At 33.7% G+C, this 22,111-nt stretch overlaps 2 protein-coding genes across 6 annotated transcripts; both read left to right on the top strand.

Moving 5' to 3' along the window:
- Positions 1-2,556: 2,556 nt before the first annotated feature.
- Positions 2,557-8,135, top strand: LOC105129207 (proton pump-interactor). The gene is made up of 8 exons (XM_011031175.1): positions 2,557-2,746; positions 3,297-3,710; positions 4,923-5,108; positions 5,223-5,402; positions 5,530-5,724; positions 6,755-6,853; positions 6,946-7,464; positions 7,562-8,135. Exons 2-8 carry the CDS (start codon positions 3,336-3,338, stop codon positions 7,874-7,876), a joined length of 1,869 nt encoding a protein of 622 aa, XP_011029477.1. The 5' UTR covers positions 2,557-2,746; positions 3,297-3,335; the 3' UTR covers positions 7,877-8,135.
- Positions 8,136-9,546: 1,411 nt separating this feature from the next.
- Positions 9,547-18,007, top strand: LOC105129205 (RNA-binding S4 domain-containing protein). 5 transcript variants are annotated; one of them, XR_843027.1, is made up of 12 exons: positions 9,547-9,719; positions 10,424-10,530; positions 10,717-10,848; positions 10,932-11,005; positions 11,092-11,197; positions 12,272-12,340; positions 12,842-12,906; positions 13,015-13,113; positions 13,492-13,591; positions 13,680-13,752; positions 16,957-17,051; positions 17,404-18,007. XR_843027.1 is itself a non-coding variant. In XM_011031170.1 (11 exons), exons 1-10 carry the CDS (start codon positions 9,575-9,577, stop codon positions 13,740-13,742), a joined length of 960 nt encoding a protein of 319 aa, XP_011029472.1. In that variant the 5' UTR covers positions 9,547-9,574; the 3' UTR covers positions 13,743-13,756; positions 17,404-18,007. The 5 variants fall into 5 exon arrangements, 4 of the variants coding, with proteins under 4 accessions (XP_011029472.1, XP_011029473.1, XP_011029474.1 ...); XM_011031170.1 differs by lacking the exon at positions 16,957-17,051 and having other exon boundaries at positions 13,680-13,756; XM_011031171.1 differs by lacking the exon at positions 16,957-17,051 and having other exon boundaries at positions 13,680-13,756; positions 17,365-18,007.
- Positions 18,008-22,111: the final 4,104 nt, after the last annotated feature.

Here is a 22,111-nt window from a genome sequence, read left to right as displayed (position 1 = left end):
GAAACATGTGATAAAAAACTAGTGAGACTCTAAAGGATCATATATTCATTTAAATTATAATTTTATAATAATTAACATGTAACATTTATGTTTATGTTGAAGATACTATAAGTAAAAGTTTAGTATTTTATTTTTATTATTTTTTAAAAAACAATGAAAGTTGTTACTAATTTCTAAAAGTCTAAGAAAATTTTATTTTTTTAATACAGATAAATATAAATCTATTCAAGTAAAATTACATGAAATTTATAAAAAATATATATATGTATTTTAGTGGGATAAAATTTAAAACTAAATTAAATGAAGAGAAAAAAAATTATTTGATGCATGCAAGACAACTGTTAACTTGTGAGGGAAGATGCCATATTAGGAAGGCGTGTGCTGCTTCGTACAATCTCATATTATAGTTTTTTTTGGTGTTGTATGGTAGAGATGTTACTTTGATGTGGCTTTGATGTCCTATTGTTTTTTTTTTTTTTAAGACGAGTCAGTATTTTCAACTCAATATTTTAGTGGTTTAAAAGATCTCAAGACAACATGAGTTTGACAATCTCTAATACCTAATATACTTGGGTTTAACTATCAACTAAAACCCAAGCAATGTAAATTTAGTTTTTGTCAGACCCAATACACTTAGATTTAGTCGTCAACTTTACCCAATGTAATGCGAACATGACAACTTCACAAACCCAATACACTCAAGTTTAGCCATTAGCTAATCAAATGTAACGTAAGTTTGACAAATTAGACTTAATATAATGTGAGTTTGACAAGTTGTTAGGCTTAATACACTTGAGTTCCACCGTTAGTTGGATCTAATATAACAAAGGTTTGGTAAATTGCTAAACCCAATACACTTGGGTTTAGCTGTCAAATGATTTTGAGTTTAGTTGTTAAATGAACCCAAAGTAACGTAGGTTTGGCAAGATGCTAGATACAATACATTTAGATTGGAACATTAACTTAACCCTACGTGCTATGAATTTGATGAACATCCATGCCATTATCATTTAAGTTTGGCCACATATCAGCTTCAATTGATCTTAGAAATCCAGAACTATAAAACCTCTATTTTTAAATTAATTATATAAATTATTCATGTTAAAGGTAATGATCTATCTATATCTATAGATGTATAAAATGTTTTTTATGAGTCTTATCATACTTATCATCTCATTAATGATATATAATAGATATTTATTCTTTATTAATATTATCAAGTGCAAAGGACTTTCTAGTCCTTTCTTTACTTGAAGATGACAAGGGTTATAAAGACCTCTTAAATCACTTAAATAAAAAGTTCATAGCTTTTTTCTACTATAAAAGCATACATATATTGAAAAACATTAATCACCTTAAAAAATAAGAACAAACTTTTTTCTTCCTGTAATTTAAGAAACTTTTCTTTTATTTATTAGTTTTCCTATAAAAATTACTAATTTTATCATTAAAGGGTCTTTAAGTCCCATCAATTAAGATTTTTTTGCAGGTGCTAAGATTTTTACTATTAATTTGGTATTTATACTTCAGCATTTTTTATTAATCATTATTTAAACACTAAATAATTTGTTCCTTAAACATTTCAGATTTTAAAACATTAATGCTTTTCTATTTGTTTTTTCCTCTCTCATCTTCTTGTTTTAGCGTCTATTTTCTCTTTTTTCTTTCTTTTAAGGACAGAAAAGGATGTAATTTTTTCTTAAGTTTTAATTATAATTCCTTTATTTTCAAGCTTTAATTTGAAAAATAAAAAATCCAAACAATTTCTTCAAAATCAAGCACCAACTTGATGATGAGATTTTTCTAATTCCGTGAGAAACCCATATCAAGCTTATCATAACAAACTATCAAGGCCATTATTGAGTAAAACCAATATAGAAGGCTCAAATTGAACATAAAATAAAATAAAATAACGTGGATGAAAAAAATTAAATGAGGGGTAGTGCAATCGAATGAGGGGTTACAACAGATGAAACACCCAATACTTGTTTTTTTTATAGTGTTTTTTAATGTTTAATATCCAATCCAAAAACAAATTATTATCGCTGAAATATATTAATACAGTATATTGGAAAACTTAAATATAAAAATCACGGTCCCAATACAGTTGCTTTAAATATTAAAATCATGCTTCGCTTAATTAAATGACTGGATTATATCATTTTTTATTAGATAAACTCAAGAGAAAATGTGACAATTATTTTTTATTTAATCCATCATTAAATATTTTTTTGATATTATTATTATTAAAAAAACGAAAAGAATAAGAAAAAAACGTTGTCTCAAGATATTATGTCCACATAATCTACATCTAACACTATCCCCCCAGAGAAAGAAGATTATGCTAATTTTAGAACAAAAATGGATAAATAAAAAAACAAATCACTCCTTAAAATGAAAAAGAAGAAGAGAGGAGATATATTAATATTATTAATGGGAAATTAAGAAAGTTCCCTGGCAAAAACAATTTGTAAAAACTTGAAAGAGTGATTTGTAATCCCATCTTCCTCTCTGCTACTAAATAAATATATAAATAAATAAATAAAAATAGCAATATATAAATAGCACTACCCCTTTGGGCTCCTAGTCTCTCTCTAGCCTTACATTTTAGAAAGAGAAGTGACGCTTTGCTTGAATTAGAGAGAGACTTTGAGATCTGAGTCCCCCAATTGGGTTAGTTATAATTCGGAACTTGAGGGCCTTCGCTTGTCAAAAAAAGGGTCTTCTCTTTCTGCTTCTACTTCTGGTAATCACTCTCTTTCTTTTCTGTTATCATGTAGAGTCCCACAATTCTTTTCTTTTTGTGTGTTTTGATGTGTATTGATCTTGATCATTGAAGGGGTTGTTGTGTACTTGCTTTTCTTTCTTTTATTGCTTCTGTTGGGATTTCTTTATTGCATGATTGGTGTGTGGAAGTCGTAAGAGATTTGATATTTGAGTTTTTTTTTTATGATTTGATGTGGTATTTTTTATGATGATTTTTTCTATCGGATTTGCTTGTTTCTTCATTTGCATGTACAAAACTGTGTGGTTTTGATACCTTTATTTCCTTCAAGTGTTCTTTGATTGTTGTGGTGTTATGGATTCTGTGTTGTATGTAAGTGGCGATTCTATCCTGGCTTGCTTTTGTTGTTACTTCAATGACAATTTCGATACGATTCATATGTTTACTTAATCTTGATCTTTTTTTTTTTATCAAAATAGATGGATTTGGGCTTTCTTGATCACTAGATCTTATTGTAAAGTTGGTTTTCTTGATTCTTTATTCTCATGTCATGTGGTTGTTTGTGCATCAGGATTGTTCGTTTTTGTAAGGTTCATCTTTGTCAAGAGCAATGGGCGTTGAGGTTGTGGCACCTGAGAAGGTTTCTGCCCCCGTTGACGGTGTAAGTGAAGTAGATAAATCTGTTCTGCACCAGAAGGAAAATAGGAAACTGGATAAGGTATCAGGGCTTACGGAGCCCATACAATTCGGTTCACACGGTGAAGAGCCGGTTAAGGCAGAAGGAAATGATGTTACAGATGACAACTTGCCAAAGGATGCAGTTGATGAGTGGCCTGCTCCCAAGCAGGTCCATTCCTTCTATTTTGTAACATACCGACTATATGATGATCCAAAGATTAAGGCCAAAATTGATCAGGCTGATAAGGAGATTCAGAAAAGAAATCAATCACGGTTTCAGATTACAGAAGAATTAAAAGATAGAAGGGTAAGCTGGAAGCTTATTGTTTTTGCTAGATATGCTATTTGCCATGTATAGGTGGTCTATAGAACTTTCAATTACTAGAAAGTTATGGGTTTATAAGATTGTGAATTATCATGATTTGTCCAGAACCATCCCATTGCAGCACATATAAATAATGTAGTGAATTTTTGTTCATTTTCATCACGTTCATTTTGGTCAACAGGTTTATTAAAATAATCCAACTGGAATTTTTTAAAAGGGGAAGAAATTGCATGTTACTTTATGAGCACTAGACAAATATGATCAATCTTTTATTGTGGAACCGGTAAAAACCTGAACATGTGTTTGTTGAGGGTAGCTCTTCCTTTCCTTTGTTTGAAAGTGAATGTGGAAGACATAGGATGAAAGATCTGTGCAGCATTTCCTTTTCATAGCCAACATTTGATTACGGAAATAACTTGATTTTGAAGAGAGTATTCTGTACAAAAAGCAGGAACTTTAAGGCAAAATAAAAGTTCCACTGTTTAGATATTTAGTTTTACGTGCGACATTCCCAAGTAAACAACCTCCTTTCTTCTTTTTGTATTCTGTCTCGTGGCCCCTTTTAAATGAACTTAACAGATCTATTTATGTGTCTTTTTAAAGAGAGGAGAGCTCATTTCTCTCATGAGTTGTCTAGATTTTTACTTTTTTTCATCCTTTGAAGTGATGATGTTTAGAAATGTGTCTTTAGGATCTCAATACTACTGATCGAGCTGATGAGTGTTTCATTTTCAAACCATTTGATATGGATGTACCTGGTTTTTTGTCAGTCCAGTCTATTAAAAGGCAAGTTCCTGATTAATGTGCATTGCAAATTCCTTTGGTGCAGGTGCATTGCAAATACTTGAATTTTGTTATTGATGTTTGTGAAACATTGCAATAATGTTCATGACAAAGAAGTCTTACTTTTACATCTGCCTGCCTGTTCAATGGCAGTTAAACCTTTACGCAAGTTTTCCGCTAGTAATTACAAAATAGTTCTGGACTTGGGAACTCTGTGAGAAGACTATTAGTTTCCAAAAGATTTAATTACTAAATGTAAGGGTCCCTAAAGCTGACAATATTTATATGTCAGCTTTCATATTGATCATATGTTCTTATGCTTTGTGCATTTCAAATTACCATGTTTGTTGAAAGATTGCACCAATCTAGTTCCTATGAGATTCTACTTATTTGTCCCTTGTTCTTCTGCAGTCAAAACGAGCGGAGTTGATCAACCAGGTGAGAGCTCTGAAGAATGAGGGTAGGCAGTATAAATCGATCTTCGATGAGAAAAAAAAGGAAATGGAGCCTTTGCAGCAGGCACTGGGCAAGCTGCGTAACACAAATAATGCTGGTCGTGTTGGCATATGTTCATCTGAGGAAGAGCTTAATGATCTTGTATGTATTTAGCTGCTAGGTTTGCATGCATGTAGGGACTTGCCAGTTTGTTTTGGTGCAATTGTATTGTGATACTGCATTTCTTAAGTTTGCGGATTGTTATTGTGGTTTCAGATCTACAGCTTGCAATACCGCATGCAACACGAGAGCATCCCATTGACAGAGGAAAAGCAAATACTTAGAGAAATCAAACAGCTTGAAGGGACAAGGGAAAAAGTAATTGCTAATGCTGCTATGAGAACAAAGATTCAGGATTCATTGGGTCAGAAAGAAGCCATTCAAGATCAGGTCAAAGTAAGATAATTGGTTTTGAACTATCATGTGTTGGAAGTCTGTAGTTTCAACAACTTTACTTTCTGTGTCTGAATGTTTGTTATCAGCATGTATGCAAGAGTAATTTACTCTACTTTGGTTATTGTAGCTTATGGGTGTTGACTTGGATGGAGTAAGGAAGGAGAGACAAGCACTTTGGGAAAAACTCGATGGACTTGAAGCGAAAGTGCAGGCATTGGACGCTGAAATTAAAACTTTACAGGATGAGCTGGAAGCTGTGATCCAGAAGAGGGCAACAACATATGAAACTCTTCAGGAACTTAGGAAACAGCGTGATGAGGCGGTATGTTTATTGACTCCAAGAATTATTAAAAAAAGGGAGCTAACTGTGTGAGCATGTAGGCATGTGCAATGTTTACATAGAAAGGATCAGTTTCACTAAAGTATTGATATTCCTAACCACGTTGTGATGCCTTTTATATGATCTTCCTTTTGTGTTGTTCATTACTAACATTTTAAAAATATTTTATTGGGTTGTGGGGATTCTCATTGTTTTAGGTTTTAGCTCCTTTGTCTGTTGGCATGTGTCATAGAATGCATCAACATTACTGGGGGATGTCACAGTTTTGTATTTGGATCCAAATTTGGTAACTTCGTCCCTTATGATGTTGTTGAAATGTTGGGGAATGTTAATCTCAAGTATATTAGATCCCTTTTAGAAAATATAGAACAACAGAACTATTTATAGGTTCAGTCTTTATTTTTTACCCTCAACAGGTTCGATTACCATCTACTACTTTGAGTTAGTTTTGCCAGTAATCTGTTGTCTGAGAAGGCAAAATACAGATCAAGCATACTTCCACATGCTTGCTTGCACATTGGCTCTGATATTTACTGGAAATGTTGAGGTCCAAAAGTATGTTATTTCAGAGCAGCAGCTGGAGTCTACCTTGAGAAGCATTTTCTAACGCTGTAATTTTAGTGTGATTATTGGTTGCATGGTAGCCTTTGTTGGACAAGGACTTCAAATCTAAACTGATTTAGTAGTCTTTTGTTTTACCTGTGCATCGTGAGCTGTTTTTGAAGTGCAAATTATTCCCTCGTGCATGCCTTGTAGTACCTTCCTGGAGGACTGTATTTCTGACAAACTTCTTTAGAATCTGTCTTGAAGTGAGTTGTTTTGAAAAAGCTCAAAGCCATATCGAATCCCTTCTCCTTCCCTTCCAACAGAATTGAATTTGGCATTTTTTTTTCCCTGATTATTGGCTGTAGAATGGCTGCTCAATCATTTTTCTAGCCTTTTCTAGTACAATTGGATATAGTCTGTGTGTAATGTTTTTTGGTGATACCTTTATCTGTTGTTGCTTTGTTAGAATGCCAACTTTTACCAAAGCCGTATGCTCTTGACGAAAGCCAAAGAACTTGCTGCTAAGAAAGATGTTAAGGCTCTTGAAGAACTTGCACTCGATGAGGTTTGTTAGATGAATACTATCCTGTGTTAGGTACATGGAGGTTTTATTTTTACTGCTACAATCTAATATTTTGCTTTAATATCCACTTTTAGGTTGAAAAATTTATGTCCCTCTGGTGCCATAACAAGTCCTTTAGGGATGATTATGAGAAGAGAATTTTGCAATCTCTTGACCGGCGGCAATTGAGTAGGGATGGGCGAATCAGGAACCCTGATGAGAAGCCATTAGTGATATTGGAGACACCAAAGCCTTCTGAACCAGAGCCGGTGGTAAAAGCTATTCCAAAGAGAGCAAAAGAAGATCCAAAACCCATTCCACCGAAAGATACTTTACCAACCCAAAGGGTGCAGAAAGAAATCACTAAGACAGAATTGAAGCCTACTTCAGAGCAATCTGACATAGCTGACAAGGAGATATCTGGGTTGGAAAATCTGTCAAAGAATCCTTCTCCTGCAGAAAAGGAAGTTGATGAAGCAAAATTGAAGGAGATAAAAAGAGAAGAGGAAATTGCAAAAGCCAAGCAAGCCATGGAAAGGAAGAAGAAACTGGCTGAGAAAGCTGCTGCAAAAGCAGCTGCAAGAGCTCAAAAGGATGCTGAGAAAAAGCTCAAGGTTATTAGTTTATTTCTTTATTTCAACCATTACCTGGTTTACTATTTGCTTTCAGAAACTAAAAAAAGAGTGTATTTTTTTTTTAAATGTACTTCAGGAGCGTGAAAAGAAATTGAAGAAGAAGGCTGCGGCATCTACACCAACTACTGAGCATGAACAACGTGCTGAAGAAGTTGCAGAGGCAGTAGAACCTGAAATGGTGGAAGTCAATGATGAGGTTCCTGTTTCAGTGAAGGAAAAAGTTAGGAAAGAGAAAACTGTTAGGTCTAGGAATCGTCCAAGAGGCCCAGATTCACTTCCCAAAGTCATCACGAGGAGGAAAAAGTCAACGAACTTTTGGATGTGGGCTGCTCCTGCTGCTGCTTTTGTAGTTCTTTTGTTTCTAGCACTCGGGTACTATTATCTTCTCTGAAGGGGTAAAACTAGAATTAAGTAGAAGAGTCATGGACAGTTTTCTGCTTGATGAGCATGTGAGTGACCAGTTCTGTTGTAGCAGAATTAAGTATTTTATGTTCTTTCGTCCTGTCGATGGATGGACCCCAAACTCATAATATTGTTGGTAGCTCAGTCAGTTCAAAAGGTTTAGACAGGGAGAACTAAATACATGTGGCTTGTTTTGTGTTTTCCAAATTTTGACTCAATCATAAACATTGTTTTGCTTGGGGATTTCATTTTCAGCACGATATAGGTGTTGTTAGCTCTTTGGCACAGAGGTGTAAAATTATTCATGGAAGGAAGGAAAAGTAAAATTAGACTATACTGTGGACTCTATGCTAGAACTTTAAGGCATCAATCAGGATGCGAAAAGCTACCGGCTTGGCGAGTTGTGATATGAACCTCCCACGTTGTCTTCTTATATCAAACAATCACCACTGCAAATTTGAGTTTGAACCTGCTCAATAGGCAATATTTTTCATTAGTTTAAAAATTAGTGTAAGCAATCTCTGCATTGGCGATGATGACATATCTACCTAAACATCCATAACTGGGTGTTGGACTCTCTCCAACAACCACCAAAGAGAGAAGTTGCTGCTGCTGTGCCACTACCCCAACCATGTCACCATCCACTGCCCACCAACCCACCCTCATCAACCATCTAGCCCAACACTAACAGACCACCACCAACCAATAAGCATAACACCCACATATCACCACCGCCCATTGGCAGCAACGATCCACCACCGACCAACCCACCTTCATCAACAAACAGCCTGACACCAACATGCCACCATCTTTGTGCTTTATTTATTACAGAGAAAGGTAATATTGCCCAGTTACCTCCTTTCTTCTTTAACAACACTTGAGATCGAGGGATGTCTACAACTTTATAACTTCATTTCCAAGATGTCCAATCATTGATCTGTTAGGAAGGCAGATTACCTTCTAAGATGCATGGCTTGGAAGTTGATCGATGCTACTCGATAGATTCCATACCAATATAAATGGAACAAACTGGTTGCTTTCTCACCACCCGCTGCGTCATCCTTGTGCTTTATTTATTACAGAGAGATATAGAGGCCGGGATTGTAAATGAGTGTCAGATTGATCATAAGTGCGAGATTGATAAATTTCTGGATAAGATTGATGATGTGTGTGTGTGTGTGTGTATATATATAGAAGATTAACCAATCACTTTTGGTTTAAAAGATGAGTGAAAAAGGACGAGAAAAGTGCGAGGTGACTAGTTTTTTTTTTTTTTTTTTCAATTTGATGTTAAGAATATAGTATTAGTATAAGGGCTATTTAATCAATTCATATAATAACAATTATGTTAATAATTTGATTTTTGTTGATATTTTTTAAAAAACATATAATTAATAATACGGATGTAAAGTATTATTAATTAACACACAAGCACTTCCAAATAAATATTTAATTTATATGATAAAAAGCTAGCAAAAGGAGTATAGATCATTGATCATACAAACCCATGTTGAAACCCTACCATTCAATCAATAGGGAAAAAGATAGATTTAAAAAAGGGTGAAATTAGGAAATTTCAAAGTATAGGAATAGAAATGATAAATTGATGAATCTATAGGGGGCAAAAATGAATTTTGTGCCATTTTTAAACAAACCTCCACGCCAAACGATACTTGCTACGCAGGCAATGGCTACCACTGGCACTATAGCAACACCATGGTTTCTTAGAAGTGCATTTCAAACCTTATCACTCTCTCACAATAAAACACGCATCTCCTTTTATGGAACCCATTTCTCTTTCCCCCTCTCCAGTCCCATTACCAGACACTCAGGTTCGTGCATTTTCGGTCTTAAAAACGCCTACTAAGCTCACTTAGACGAAGAACAACGAAAAGGATGATAAAATGGGCAACATAATTTTAGACCATTTGCTCTAACCTGTCAATAGCTACCACACGAGTTACAGAAATATAGACGGAAGATAAATGTTTTGTCTGATTAAGCTTAGTTGAAATGGGTTAACGGTGTTTGACGAAATGCCCCAATGAAGTGTCGTGTAACAAGTTCTTAATCAATTTTTGATGTTAGCAATGGTTAATGGCGAAGTCACTGCACCTTCTTTTTTTTTATTCCAAGCGTAAATGAACTAAACTGCTCGTGTGCTTGTTTGTATATATTGTCAAAAGAAAGAGCAGGATTATTAATCTTGATTCTTGAACTTGTTAAAACTTGATCAAAGTTAGCTTTTCATCTCAGTTTGGCTTGTTGATTTTCGTTATTGTTCATCAAAAACCGGTTTTGGGGCTACATGGGAGGAATCAGAGGAAAATTTGTTTCGTAATGGAACATGGGGGGTTGTGAACTCAAGAATCGAGTCAGGTGGTAGAATCAAATGAAGCATTACTACTAATTAATTGTCTCCTTTACGAAGTACTTTTTTAGCACTAATTATTTACGGATTGCTAGTTTATGCACTACATGAGTTTGATTATGCATCTGATGGCTTATGGTTTGTGCTGCAATTTTTATGCAATAGCTTTAGGGATGTGTCATGTGGCTCAAGCTACGAAGGGTGAAGTTGTTGCCCTTAAGGGTGTAGAAGACAAAAGCGTCATTGAAGAAGTGAAGCGTATTCTAGACATGGTATTTTAGTTTTCTATTTGAAATCTTTTCTCCTGACCACATTTGCCTTTTGGATTTTGTGAAGTTCTGCTCTAGTACAAGCATAAACGTTAGAGAAATCTGGGTGCATGTAAATGAAATTATGGCCTGTTATAAAGTTCCTGTTTCCCTTGGCTTTTCAACTTCTCCTATTGTACTCTTTTGCAGGCAAGAAGGGCATCAATACGAAGAGAAGTTCTCCATACAGATTTTCTCACCCCACCAACATTGAAGGAATCATTGCATGCGCTAGAAAAATTAGCTGACGTTAAGGCTATTGCTCAGGGAGGATACCCACAGGTCAAACTTAAGACTTACAGTTTGCTTTTTGTTTCTACATAAATTTATTTTTTATGGTAATATATTTTCAAAAAATCCCTTAGGCTGAGCGTTGCCGGCTTTCTGTTGGACATCCAGAAACACTGACAAGTGATCCAGATATAGTTGCAGCTTTGAGGTGATTCATGCTAGAACTTGACCTTATCAAACTCTACTCATTTTATTTGTTTATTTATGTTTTATTAAATGATTTCATTTGTCCAGTATAACAGGAAACTTTGGATTTCAACTCTGTTCTCACGGTGACTTCCTTGGTGCAATTCTTGGTACTGGGATTGCCAGGAACAAGCTTGGGGATATAATCTTGCTGGTATCATCATTGTGTTGTTTTAGATTACATGTTATTTGCAGGTCTGTGATCTGGATTTGAAATTCATGTTGTATGCTTTTTTAAAAGTAGCGTGGACAGTATAACCAACAAATTTCAATTGCATCCAATGTGGCTTCATGTACTTAAAGAACAGCTAGAATATATTTTGACACATTTAATTTTCATAGATCATGCCTTATCAGTGAAACATCTTATTCTGGAAATTCGTAGTCTAAGCCATTTTTTTAAGGATAACAGAAGTCTGACTAAGTGCATGCCATAACTATATTGTAGTGTCCTTGTGTTGCCCCAATACAGTTTCTTAAATAATTATTCTTTTCAGTATATCAATGCTATGCTTATAGTGTAATCTATGCTTGTGTGTTGGTTGTAGTTTTCTGTTCATAGCTTCTTGGTATCCATATTCTTTGTCAAGCATGTGAATTGGAAGATTGATTTACTATTCTATCAGTTAGCGTGTATATATAATTGTCTGAGTTTGATGCTGAGAGAGTTTATAAATTATTCCCCCATCATCAAATTTGGCTGCTGGCAAGCAAAGTTGAATGACGCAGGAGGTTGCTGAAGCACAAAGTTTCAAGTTAAAGTTATTTTGTGAATTTCAGTTGAGCTTTCAAAAATTTCTTGAACATAGCTCACGAGGGCATCAAATGTTTGAGATGCTCAGCTTGCTCACTGTTATAAGTTTTTGTGTTCTCTAAATTGGAGGTCGCGATGATGCTTGAGGTCGAACTGCACTAGTTGTAAATTGGATTCTGCAAACATTAAAAGTTGAGCTTGATAAGAAGAATTTGAAACAAGAATGAAAGAAAAAAAACAGGACATGTTAGCCTAGTCCCAATTCCTTTAATAAATAATGGGTTGCTTGCAGCCTAACTGATTTGAGCAGTGTCTCTCACTTAGAGACATATTTTTTAATATGTGGAATAGAGAGACACTTATTTGTATGGGTGCGTAAGTATTGCTAATAGTTTTTAGCTGGCAAGTAAAGTGTTATAAAGCTTTGTGGATCGGAGTGCAACCTTTTCATTTCCTTTCCTTTGCTTTGTGCAGGGGGGGAAAAGGGCTCAAGTCCTACTTGTTCCAGATCTTGTAGACTATATTGTGTCATCACTGGACAAGGTAGTTTCTGTTTCCTTAGATAAATAATACCTTTTCTACTAATGCTGCTACTCTCCTAAAAAAGTTTTGACTACTGTAAAAATGTGTTTTATCTCACTCTCTTAGATCTTACATCACTACTGCAATTATTGGCAAGACTATTTCATTTGATCACATTAGCTAAAATACTTCCTGGTCCTTTTTTTGTTTCCCCTTTGTTCCTTTCTGTTGGTTTTAATGATTATATTTCATTGCAACCTCACTCTTCATTTGATATTTGTTGGGGAGGAAAGTGCAAATTTATCTATGAGGAGAAATTCATGCATGGTATAACTTCTATTGGTATTGGAAAAACTTGAATGAAAAGAAAATCTTCCTTACCTCAATAAGGTGGCATTCCACATCTGATATCAAAAACTAAATGGATTAGAAAATATTTTCAGATAGGCACATTCTTGATGCTTTCAGTATGATGATATGTAAGTTCTACTATCTGTAGTGTCTAATGCTATTCTCCTGCAGGTTGGTGATGTTTCAGTTTCGTGCACACCAATCCCATTGCTTGCTCTTGAATATGAGCCTCCAAGGTTTGCAAATTATTATTTTTGTGGTGTTTTTTTTTTTTTTTGCATGGTTTTGGTGATTTATTCATTTGACACAAGTAAAATAGTTTCTCTTCCTTCCACTATTTTCAGGACTAAGTCATTTAAAACAGTGGAAGCATCATTAAGAGTTGATGCCCTAGCAAGTGCAGGATTCAAGATTTCAAGGTCAAAACTAGTTGATTTGATTAGGTACACCCTGTTCCCGTTAATAGTTGATGTTCATTTTTGCTTGGCTGTTGCTCTATGTTGTGGTAAAGCCTATGCTGTTACTGCTTATTTAGACAGGGATACTGCCTCTTAGCAATAAATGTACATACTCTAATACAGCTTGTATGCATCTATAAACTTAACTAAGAAATGCCATTACTCAGGGCAGTTATGATCCTTTGCTTCTTGGTGTGAATGACAATTTCGGATAGAAGTTTCAATTTTCATTTACAGAAATTTGTTTAGTTACATTCATATAGGCTTAAATAGGTTACAAACTGTAAAGGCACAAGTTAAACATGACACAACTCAAGGTGGGCCATTTCAGTAACAGGATTTTTTCTTGAAACTGATTTGCAGTAACAAGGATGTGCGTGTGAATTGGACCACAATCACAAAAAACAACACTACACTAAAAACTGGAGATGTTGTCTCAGTAAGTGGGAAAGGAAGGCTAAAGGTCAGTTTTATTGAACTTTTATGTCCAATATTATTCAAATTTTTGTGTAGATGATCGTTCTGAATGCTTGAAATTCCTTCTAGTCCAGATAGGAGAAATAAATACTACAAAGAAAGGGAAGTTCGCAGTTGAGCTCATTCACTATCTGTAAAGCCTTAGCATGAGGTACAATTCTAGATCATTGCCATTTGCAGTCACTTGTTTTCACATAAAGCTGGAAATTTCCTAGAAGCCATAGGCAGGGTCTTGTATAACATTAAAAAAATCCTGCATTAAGTTCAACTGTGATATTCAAGTTTAATTTCAACTTTTGGAGACCATAAAAAGCAAGAGAATACATCATATTATTTTAGACTGTAATACTGACTTCCTCATGCCCAAATCTTTTGTAGATAAATATAAATTTTAATGTTTTCAACGTTGTTTATATTGAGAGCATTGAATTTAATGACTGAGGATTTCTTATGATAATTTTCCTTTTCTAATATTTATTCATAGACAAATTTAGAATACACAAGGTACTAGATTAAATGTATAAATACTAACACATAAAATGGAAGCCAAGCTTTGTCTACTAGCCGCTGATAGCAAGAGAGAATTTTTCATCTTCTAGTATAATTTTCCAAGAAAAGGTAGAGGATCAGTTATAGAATGAATAATTAGTATCAAAATCAGATGGTAATACGTCATACCTATTTATTATGGAGCAGAAAAACATTATGAATCAATCCCTAATGTATCAAATTAGTTAACTAATTTAGTTTTGTCGGACTCTAGTTTATCCAGTTGATCACCAACGCTTGTTCAGTGGCTCAAGCCTTCTGAAGGTGCAATTAAAATCAAAACTGATGGTTGTTCCAATGGTAATCCAGGAAGATTAGGAATTGGAGGCTTGTTAAGAAATGGTAGTGGAAACTGGATCATTGGCTTCTCCAGGTTTATTGGCTTGTCTTCTAAAGTGATTGTTGAATTAATTACTATTAGATTTGGATCATTGCTTGCTTGGAGTAAGGGGTATTGAAGAGTGATTTTTTAAGCTGATTCGCTAGAGGCATTGGAGTTAATTAATGGATGTCTTTCATCTGCTCGTCCTTCTTTCATTTTTATTGAGGATATTAGACTGTCGATGAAGTGGGATTGGTGTTGTTGTGTTCAACATGTCTTGCAGGAAGTAAACAGCTCTGCTGATTATCTAGCTAAGTTAGGATCTTCTAGTGCTGATAAGGAGACTAGGTGGTTCTTTCCTCCAGGCCTCTCGTCTTTACTGTCTGCATATTCTGCTGGTGCTACTTTTTGGCATGTTTCATTATTTCCTTTACACAAAAAAAGAAAAAATAGTTTCTTTGGAAAAGACCAAACCACTAAAATCTTTTAATATATGAAGCCAAAAATTTTTAACAGCCTAACAGCAAACCTACTCAAATTCTTCTTCTGTTTTCCCCCTAAAATGCCTTCTTTCATAGATATGCACTAGTTTTTTCATTTTCTTATTTACTTGAACATATCTTTTTTATTAGCCTATTGCTTTTTGAATGAAAAAATAAAATCTATTGAAATAAATTTTCATAAAAATCACAATCATTTAAATCAAGGTGGAAAAAGATATATCTCTTTAATCAAAACTCTTTTTTTTTATATATAAATTTTACATATTAGATTTTTATATAATAATTCAAAAGGTAATCAATGCTAGACTGGCCTGCTTGGTTTTTTTTTTTTTTTTAAATTGCCCTTCTAATTTTTTTAATTAAACAAATGATGTATCATTTGCCTGGATTGTTTTGAAATTTTCTTCTTACCGGAAAAAGTAGATTCAAGCTTAAAAAGCCTTTTGAATTAGCCTTTTTGTCTTCCTGACCAACTCTATCATATTAAGGGGTTTAAAATAGGTGAAGTTCAAAATAGATTTTTTATTCAAAAACCTAACTTTCCAACTCAACCCAGGCAAATATCATGTCATCTATTTAATTAAAGAAATTAGAAGGATAATGTTTTTTTTTTAAAAATTTTTATAAATTTTACACATTAGGTTTTTATATAATAATTTGAAAAGTAATCAATGCTATACCGGCGTGCTTGGCCCTTTCTTTTTTTTAAGAAAATAGATTCCCTCAAGTCTTGCAACAAATGTGAAAACTGTGCCCTGAAACCTAAATATAATTATGACAATGTGCAAAAACCTTCCATTAGATCCAATACTTTCTAACCATTCAATTGCGTGAAGTTGTATGGATCATTGAAACCAAGTTCCAGGAAAGGGACTACCAAACTGAAGTTGACAGATAACAAAACTGCATCGAACTTTGATACAGAGAGCTACTGTATCCTTTTTTTCGATCCCCAAGTCTTTTTCCCGTGGAGAGCAGAATTTTCTAAGAGACAAAACAAAGTTCTGACTAGGATGCACCCCATCGCCTGCAAAGATTCAAGCCAAAAATGAGTAGTTGCAGCTTCGGTTTTCTTTCATAGTTACATCCAAAAGCCAAAAGTTCAGTAATTTTTCCACTCCTTTCTTGTGTAGAAATAAAATGTGAAAACAGAGGAAAACACTTCTAAAAAGTGGTGTTAACTATTAATGCTTAGAGAGAACCAAGCGTCTGGAACTACAAAAGAAGGTTCATATGAATATCATATGCTTGCAATTCACAGAAAATACCTGTGCAAATGAAGCTGAATCTTGAAAAAATAGCAAAAATTACAGCGACAAAAGAAGCAATTTATTAAAGTATCACTGCTGTGGAACAAGGACAAATTCTCTCCACCCTAACTATATTTGAAATCTGCTCTACAAATACATGTCTTCAATACATGCTGATACTTGGGAGGAAGGGGTTGCATGCATTTCTTTGGATTTCATCTTGAAATCAACTAATTCGAAAATCAGATTAGTCGTAATTGTGTAGTCAGGATTTTTTAGAATGATTCATAGATAAAAGGAAGGGTTGAGCAGGAGCTCACACTGCTACAAGTTGACATAGAATCTACAAATCAAAGAATCATATGAAACTAGCGTAGACATGGAGATTAGTGCCACATCATTATTGGTGTCACTGAATTTTCTTGTTTGTATCATAATACAGATGGTGGTCAATTGGATATATGGTTAATATAAGAATATGGAGTCAAGCAGTCATGGAGGATACGTGGTAAATGAGCCATTGGATTCATAATTCATACCAATTATTATTGTGGGGAGGAGATGAGAACATTTTGATGTTTAATGATTCAAACTACACTTGCTCTCTAGTTTTGTATAATCCAAGGACGAGGGAGAAAAGAGAGCCCTCCTGCATCTTTTTAACATTTACTTATTCATACTCCAATCCTTCCTTCCTTGATCGATGTCTTGACTATTGAGAAATGTTCAAGGGTTCTATCTGGCAAGCCAAAAAAGAGAGGGAGGAGTTCACAATCATAGTTGAGTAGAAGCTAGCGCACTTGTGCCTAAAGTTGACTGAGGGTATGCAGTCCCAGTGTTCTGTATTCACTTTTATTTCTGTGAACCATCTTTAATATTTCCATGTTATTTCAAATTAATGACTTGGATTTCTATCACTGTTGTCGACTTTTTCCTTCCATTCATAAACCATAGCAAACCTCCTAATAACTTCTTCCTTAGAACTAATTCTCTCTTTGAAAAGGTCCTAACTACTAAAATCTTTCAACATGAAGCTAAATTTCATCAGAAACAAGTATAGTCAGCCTGTTTATTAGATCTCTAAACTTGATGATATATTTTCCAGATAACCTGTGTCATTTGATGCTTGTTTTAGGATGGCCAGTCTAAATGACTGTGTTTCGATTGTCAACAGGAGGTAAATCTTATGAGCAGGTAACACGACAGACACAGGTTTTCAACATTGAGTTCCACAAATGTCTAAACCACAGAAGACTTGTCTTTCACTTGCAGTGCATATAAAATCTCTCCCCGCCATTTAATGTAAGTGTCACCTTGCCAAAGCCTTGCCTCACAATCCCTTGGTCGATTAAACTCTGATGGGCATTCAACGTTTCCACACAAGAAAAAGAGGGAGTAGTTAACCAGCTATATATTCAAACAAAAAGTTGCCAGTGTTAGATTCTTTAAATTTTTTTTGTTCAAGACAGTCTTAATAAACAGATTACTGTACAACATATACAACATATTTTGTTTGTTTCATTGGGAGGCCCATGAGCTTCGGGCAGGGGTTCCTTCCATCCTTGATTCAAACCAGGGTCTTAATTTTTTTTTTTAATTTTTCATTCGGGATGCCCAAGTATAAATTTGTAGACAAAAATCAGAGCTTTATAATGAGATTTCTAGTCGATACTGGCTTACGTAATTTTTGACCTCAGAAAGAATTCCAGTTGTACCGAGGCATGATTTTGAGTAATATGGTTCAGAAATCCAACTCTTATTGTTTGAAGAGGAGGATATACTGATAGATTTGCCCTTCTTGGTAACCTGCAAGGTTGGAAGCACTAAGAATAATTGCTGCCAGCAGAATATAGAAGAGTAATCGCCAGCATTAGAGGACCTGTTTTAGCCGACGTTGGTGGGTGCTTTTTGAGCAACAACTAGTCAGGAATTTTTGGGAGGATTTCCGATCAAGTCTATCTCTAATATGACTGGTATAGCTATTCTGCAAGTCTAGCATTTGTATTCAGGTTTTGATTGTGCTAATCTGATCTACTTTGCCTTTCGAGTTTCTTGATCACTAGCTGAACCCTGCTGATATTCTTTCACGGTGCTGGTTCTCTAAGGACGATGTTCTCGGAAGGACACGAGAGGAAGCAAAGCGGAGAGATGTAAAAAAGAAAACATCTGACAGGGAACTGATCTTTTTGGGCGAGAAAAGATTAGTCTGAATCCGAATAGACTTTTCTTTCTTCTTTTTGTTAGGGAATTGAACTTGGAATCTATTTCAGAAACTACCGTCGCTTTGGCAAGTGTTGGGTTGGAATACAAGCCTTCCCCATCAGGTCATTCCGAATTTGAGCCTAGTAATGCCCCTTCATCCATTGTAGGGCTCCACCTTTTCCTCTCCCCTTTTCCTATCCCAACGATGGGCGTAAAGAAAATGCCGAGTTCTTTTTGGCTAGCTTCCTTGCCATTAAAATCTCGTATCATTTAAAATAGGATTGCTTTAGCAACACTAAATCCAATCTAGCTCGTTGTAGTATTGATATGGTTTATCCATGGATTTTTCATGAAGGGCATTTCATTTTGTACTTAGGTTTAATGGGATTTTTCAGGTTTGTTCATGTATGGGTCTTATTTGAGTAGTAAAGTAGACTTGTTAAGAGTTTATATTAAGTTTGATTTGAATTATATTAATAAGTATGAGTTTGGGTGATATAAAGTTCAAAGTTGGGTTGGACTAATTAAGATGTTGAGATTTTTTTTACAAGGATCAATAAAATATTTTCATGAAATTTAATCGAAAAATTCATTCATTATTTTCTTTATTATTTAGGATAATATTTTGCAACAAATAAAGAATTTTCCTAGTCATGCAAGGAAACTAAGGGGATGTCAAGTCTTAATTCTAGCCTTAGAATGATTATTTAATTCTAAAAATTTAATTCTAGACTTAGAATGATTATTTAATGCTATATGTTTGATTCTCCTAATCAAGGAAGAAAAATGATAGACTAATGAGTGAGGAATTGATTTCTAAAATTGTTTTTCATGTTCCAAAAAGAAATCCTAATCCTAAAAGGAAAGACTTTAACAAATAAATTTTTATTCAAATTATATTTTCTAGCATCTAAAAGACTTTAAAAGCTGGCTAAGCAATCCAAAAATATCTAGGAAATTAGATCTTGGCCAAGAGTTACTCAAGTTAGGGGATTAAGATATTTTATCTTGTTTTTCTTTTATTATATAAGATATCAACAAACTATTGTTTAGACTTGTTGTTTTTATTATTATTTTTATATTTAAATTTAATTAATATTTTAATTTTCAGCTAAAATTCAAGAATTGTTTAAATCAATGTTTGAGTTTACTAGTTAAAGTTTTTAAGTTAATTTTTGTAAGTGTGTTCATCCAATCCATAAGAATAAATCTATAAGAGTTAATTTTTTGGAATTATTTAAACATGTGTAAAGTTTAAATTTTTAAATTTTTGATGAATGATACTTTTAAACTTTTTTAATATTTTTTTAATTCTTGAATAAACTAAATCTAATTTATCAGAAATTAATTAGCTTTGTAGAGGTATTTAATATCATTCTAATAGCATGGTGTATTACATTCCTATAATTTTATTTTTTTTTAGGAATTAGATCTGGATTGCATGAAGTTCACATCAAGTATTATTTTAGTTTCTTTTCTATTTCAAATTCTTTATGAGCATGATTCTCATAATTAATTGGAAGTTTTTCACTTGCACTGATTAATTTCCAACTCTCTCCTTCTGAACAGCTAATTTTAACATAGGAAGCTCGAACCAACTAACCAAAGAAAAACGGAAAAGAAGACGATCTTGCTTCCTATTAATTTTAATAGCTAATATTCCAAAAAACAAAAAAAAAGGAACTCTAACCCTTCCAAAAACAAAGCAAATACGAACACATAATGAAGAGCTAACAAAGAAGGATGTCATCATATACATAACTTCTACAAAGAGGGCAGGTCAGATTCAGTTCCAGCCACTGCTTTAAACAGCTTGAATGGAAAACATGTTTGCACGACGAAAGAACACAGCAGTCCATCCCCTTTCGAAAATCATCCAAGCATATCGCACATCCATTGCTAAAATACTCTGTAGTTTCATCGACTTGAACGATAGAAAATCGCAAGATGACAACAGTAGCAGGTTGTTCTTTTCCGGTTACCTGTCCTCTTTCTACATCATGAGGGTGATGATCTTGGTTAAGGAGGATATCGAGCCGATTTTCCAAACAACTCCAACACAAGCTTACGAGTCCATAAACCATCACGACGAGTAGTGCTAATGAAACGGAGAGCAGTACAAGTGCAAGAATGAGTGCTTGAGAGGGATAAGTAACTAGGTTTTCTGTCATGGATACGAAGCGCTGGTGTGTATATGACTTGGAAAAAGAGAAAAAGTATTGTTAGCTGCTCCGTGTTGCAGTAGTATATTTATAGGAGAGGCATGGGTTCCTTCAACAGCTGTAAGCCTTTTCTCTCTCGGAAACTCACCGCTGTCCCTATTCTCCTCGGTTTACGAAATAGCATGGGATTCCGGCAGCTCTAGCCTTTACGATTTGGCTACTTTATCTTGGAGAAGTAAGAAAAAGAAAAGAAAAGAAAAAAACAGATGAAACGACTTTGGAAACTTGAGTTTCATACGTTATTATCAGGGGGAGTTTTAGGGTTAGGATATTTTTGCGCCGAATTATTTTCTTTTTCTTTTTGTTGCTAGTAATTTTCCCAGTAAATTAAAGAAATTGAAAACTATTTCTTTCGAGAAAGAAATATAAGATTGGAATAAAATAACAAAAGTATTAGCAGATTCTATAATAATCTTCAAATAAATTCTGTAAAAAGAAGTAATAAATACGTACAATTTTTAAAAATAAAATAAAATAAAATCTTATGCATTACACCTCTAATTGATTGCTTGTCTTGTGTCAAATACGCGGTCGTTTTACTATAGCTCAAGGCCCCATGCAATTTCTCGTATTTTATTATATATACTCGAGCGGTGTTTTTTTTTTTTTTTTTTTAAATAATTTTAGTCATTAAATTTTTTTCTACTCGATTTGATTATTTTATGATCAAATTAAAGGTTAATTACTTCTATTCTATTGGACAAGATTTAAAGACAAGGAGCAAAGTGAAAGACAAGGTTTCAGCTTTCAACATTGATGCTAAAAGTTGACTCTTGTCCCCCAAATTTTCAATTGATATATTTTCAGTCCTTAAGATTTTTAAAACTGCACTTTTAATCCAGAATTTATTTGTTTTTTATTTTTCAGTTTTTAATTTAAGATAGAAAGGGGAGTAGCCTGGTTCTATAAATTAAAGAGAGAGAAAATCTAGGCCTTTGACACTCTTTCCTACAGCATTAAAAAACTACAAGTTGATGCTAATGGAAGTCAAAACCTTGAAAATAAAGAACAACTTTTAAAATATTTAATTTATTTTTTTATGTTTTTATTTACTAAAAGGTTATTACAATGTTTTAAATTAAAAAAAGGCTAGAAAACCGTGATAACACTGAATAAAAAAATTAGAAAAAAAAAGGTTCTAATCAAATAGAAAAAAAAACTAAAAAAATATTGTAATAAAAAATAGAAAAATAAGATAAAATTAACTAAAAAAATATTTATTTTTTTAAAAAGGCATCATAAACAAAACCGGGAACCACGTGGAGCTGTTTGAAATTGTATGTCAAAATGCGTTTCTAAAAGACTTAAAAATTTTATTAGTTTAAAATTATTTTTTATATTTTTGGATCATTTCAATATATTAATGTTAAAAATAAATTTTAAAAAATAAAAAATATATCATTTTCATATATTTCTAAAAAAAAACATAACAGCATATAATTATGGAAATAGACAATA

This window comes from Populus euphratica, unplaced genomic scaffold, assembly GCF_000495115.2.
Source record: "Populus euphratica unplaced genomic scaffold, PopEup_1.0 scaffold86.1, whole genome shotgun sequence".
NCBI classification, from domain to species: domain Eukaryota; kingdom Viridiplantae; phylum Streptophyta; class Magnoliopsida; order Malpighiales; family Salicaceae; genus Populus; species Populus euphratica.
This window is presented reverse-complemented; position numbering and strand designations above follow the sequence as displayed.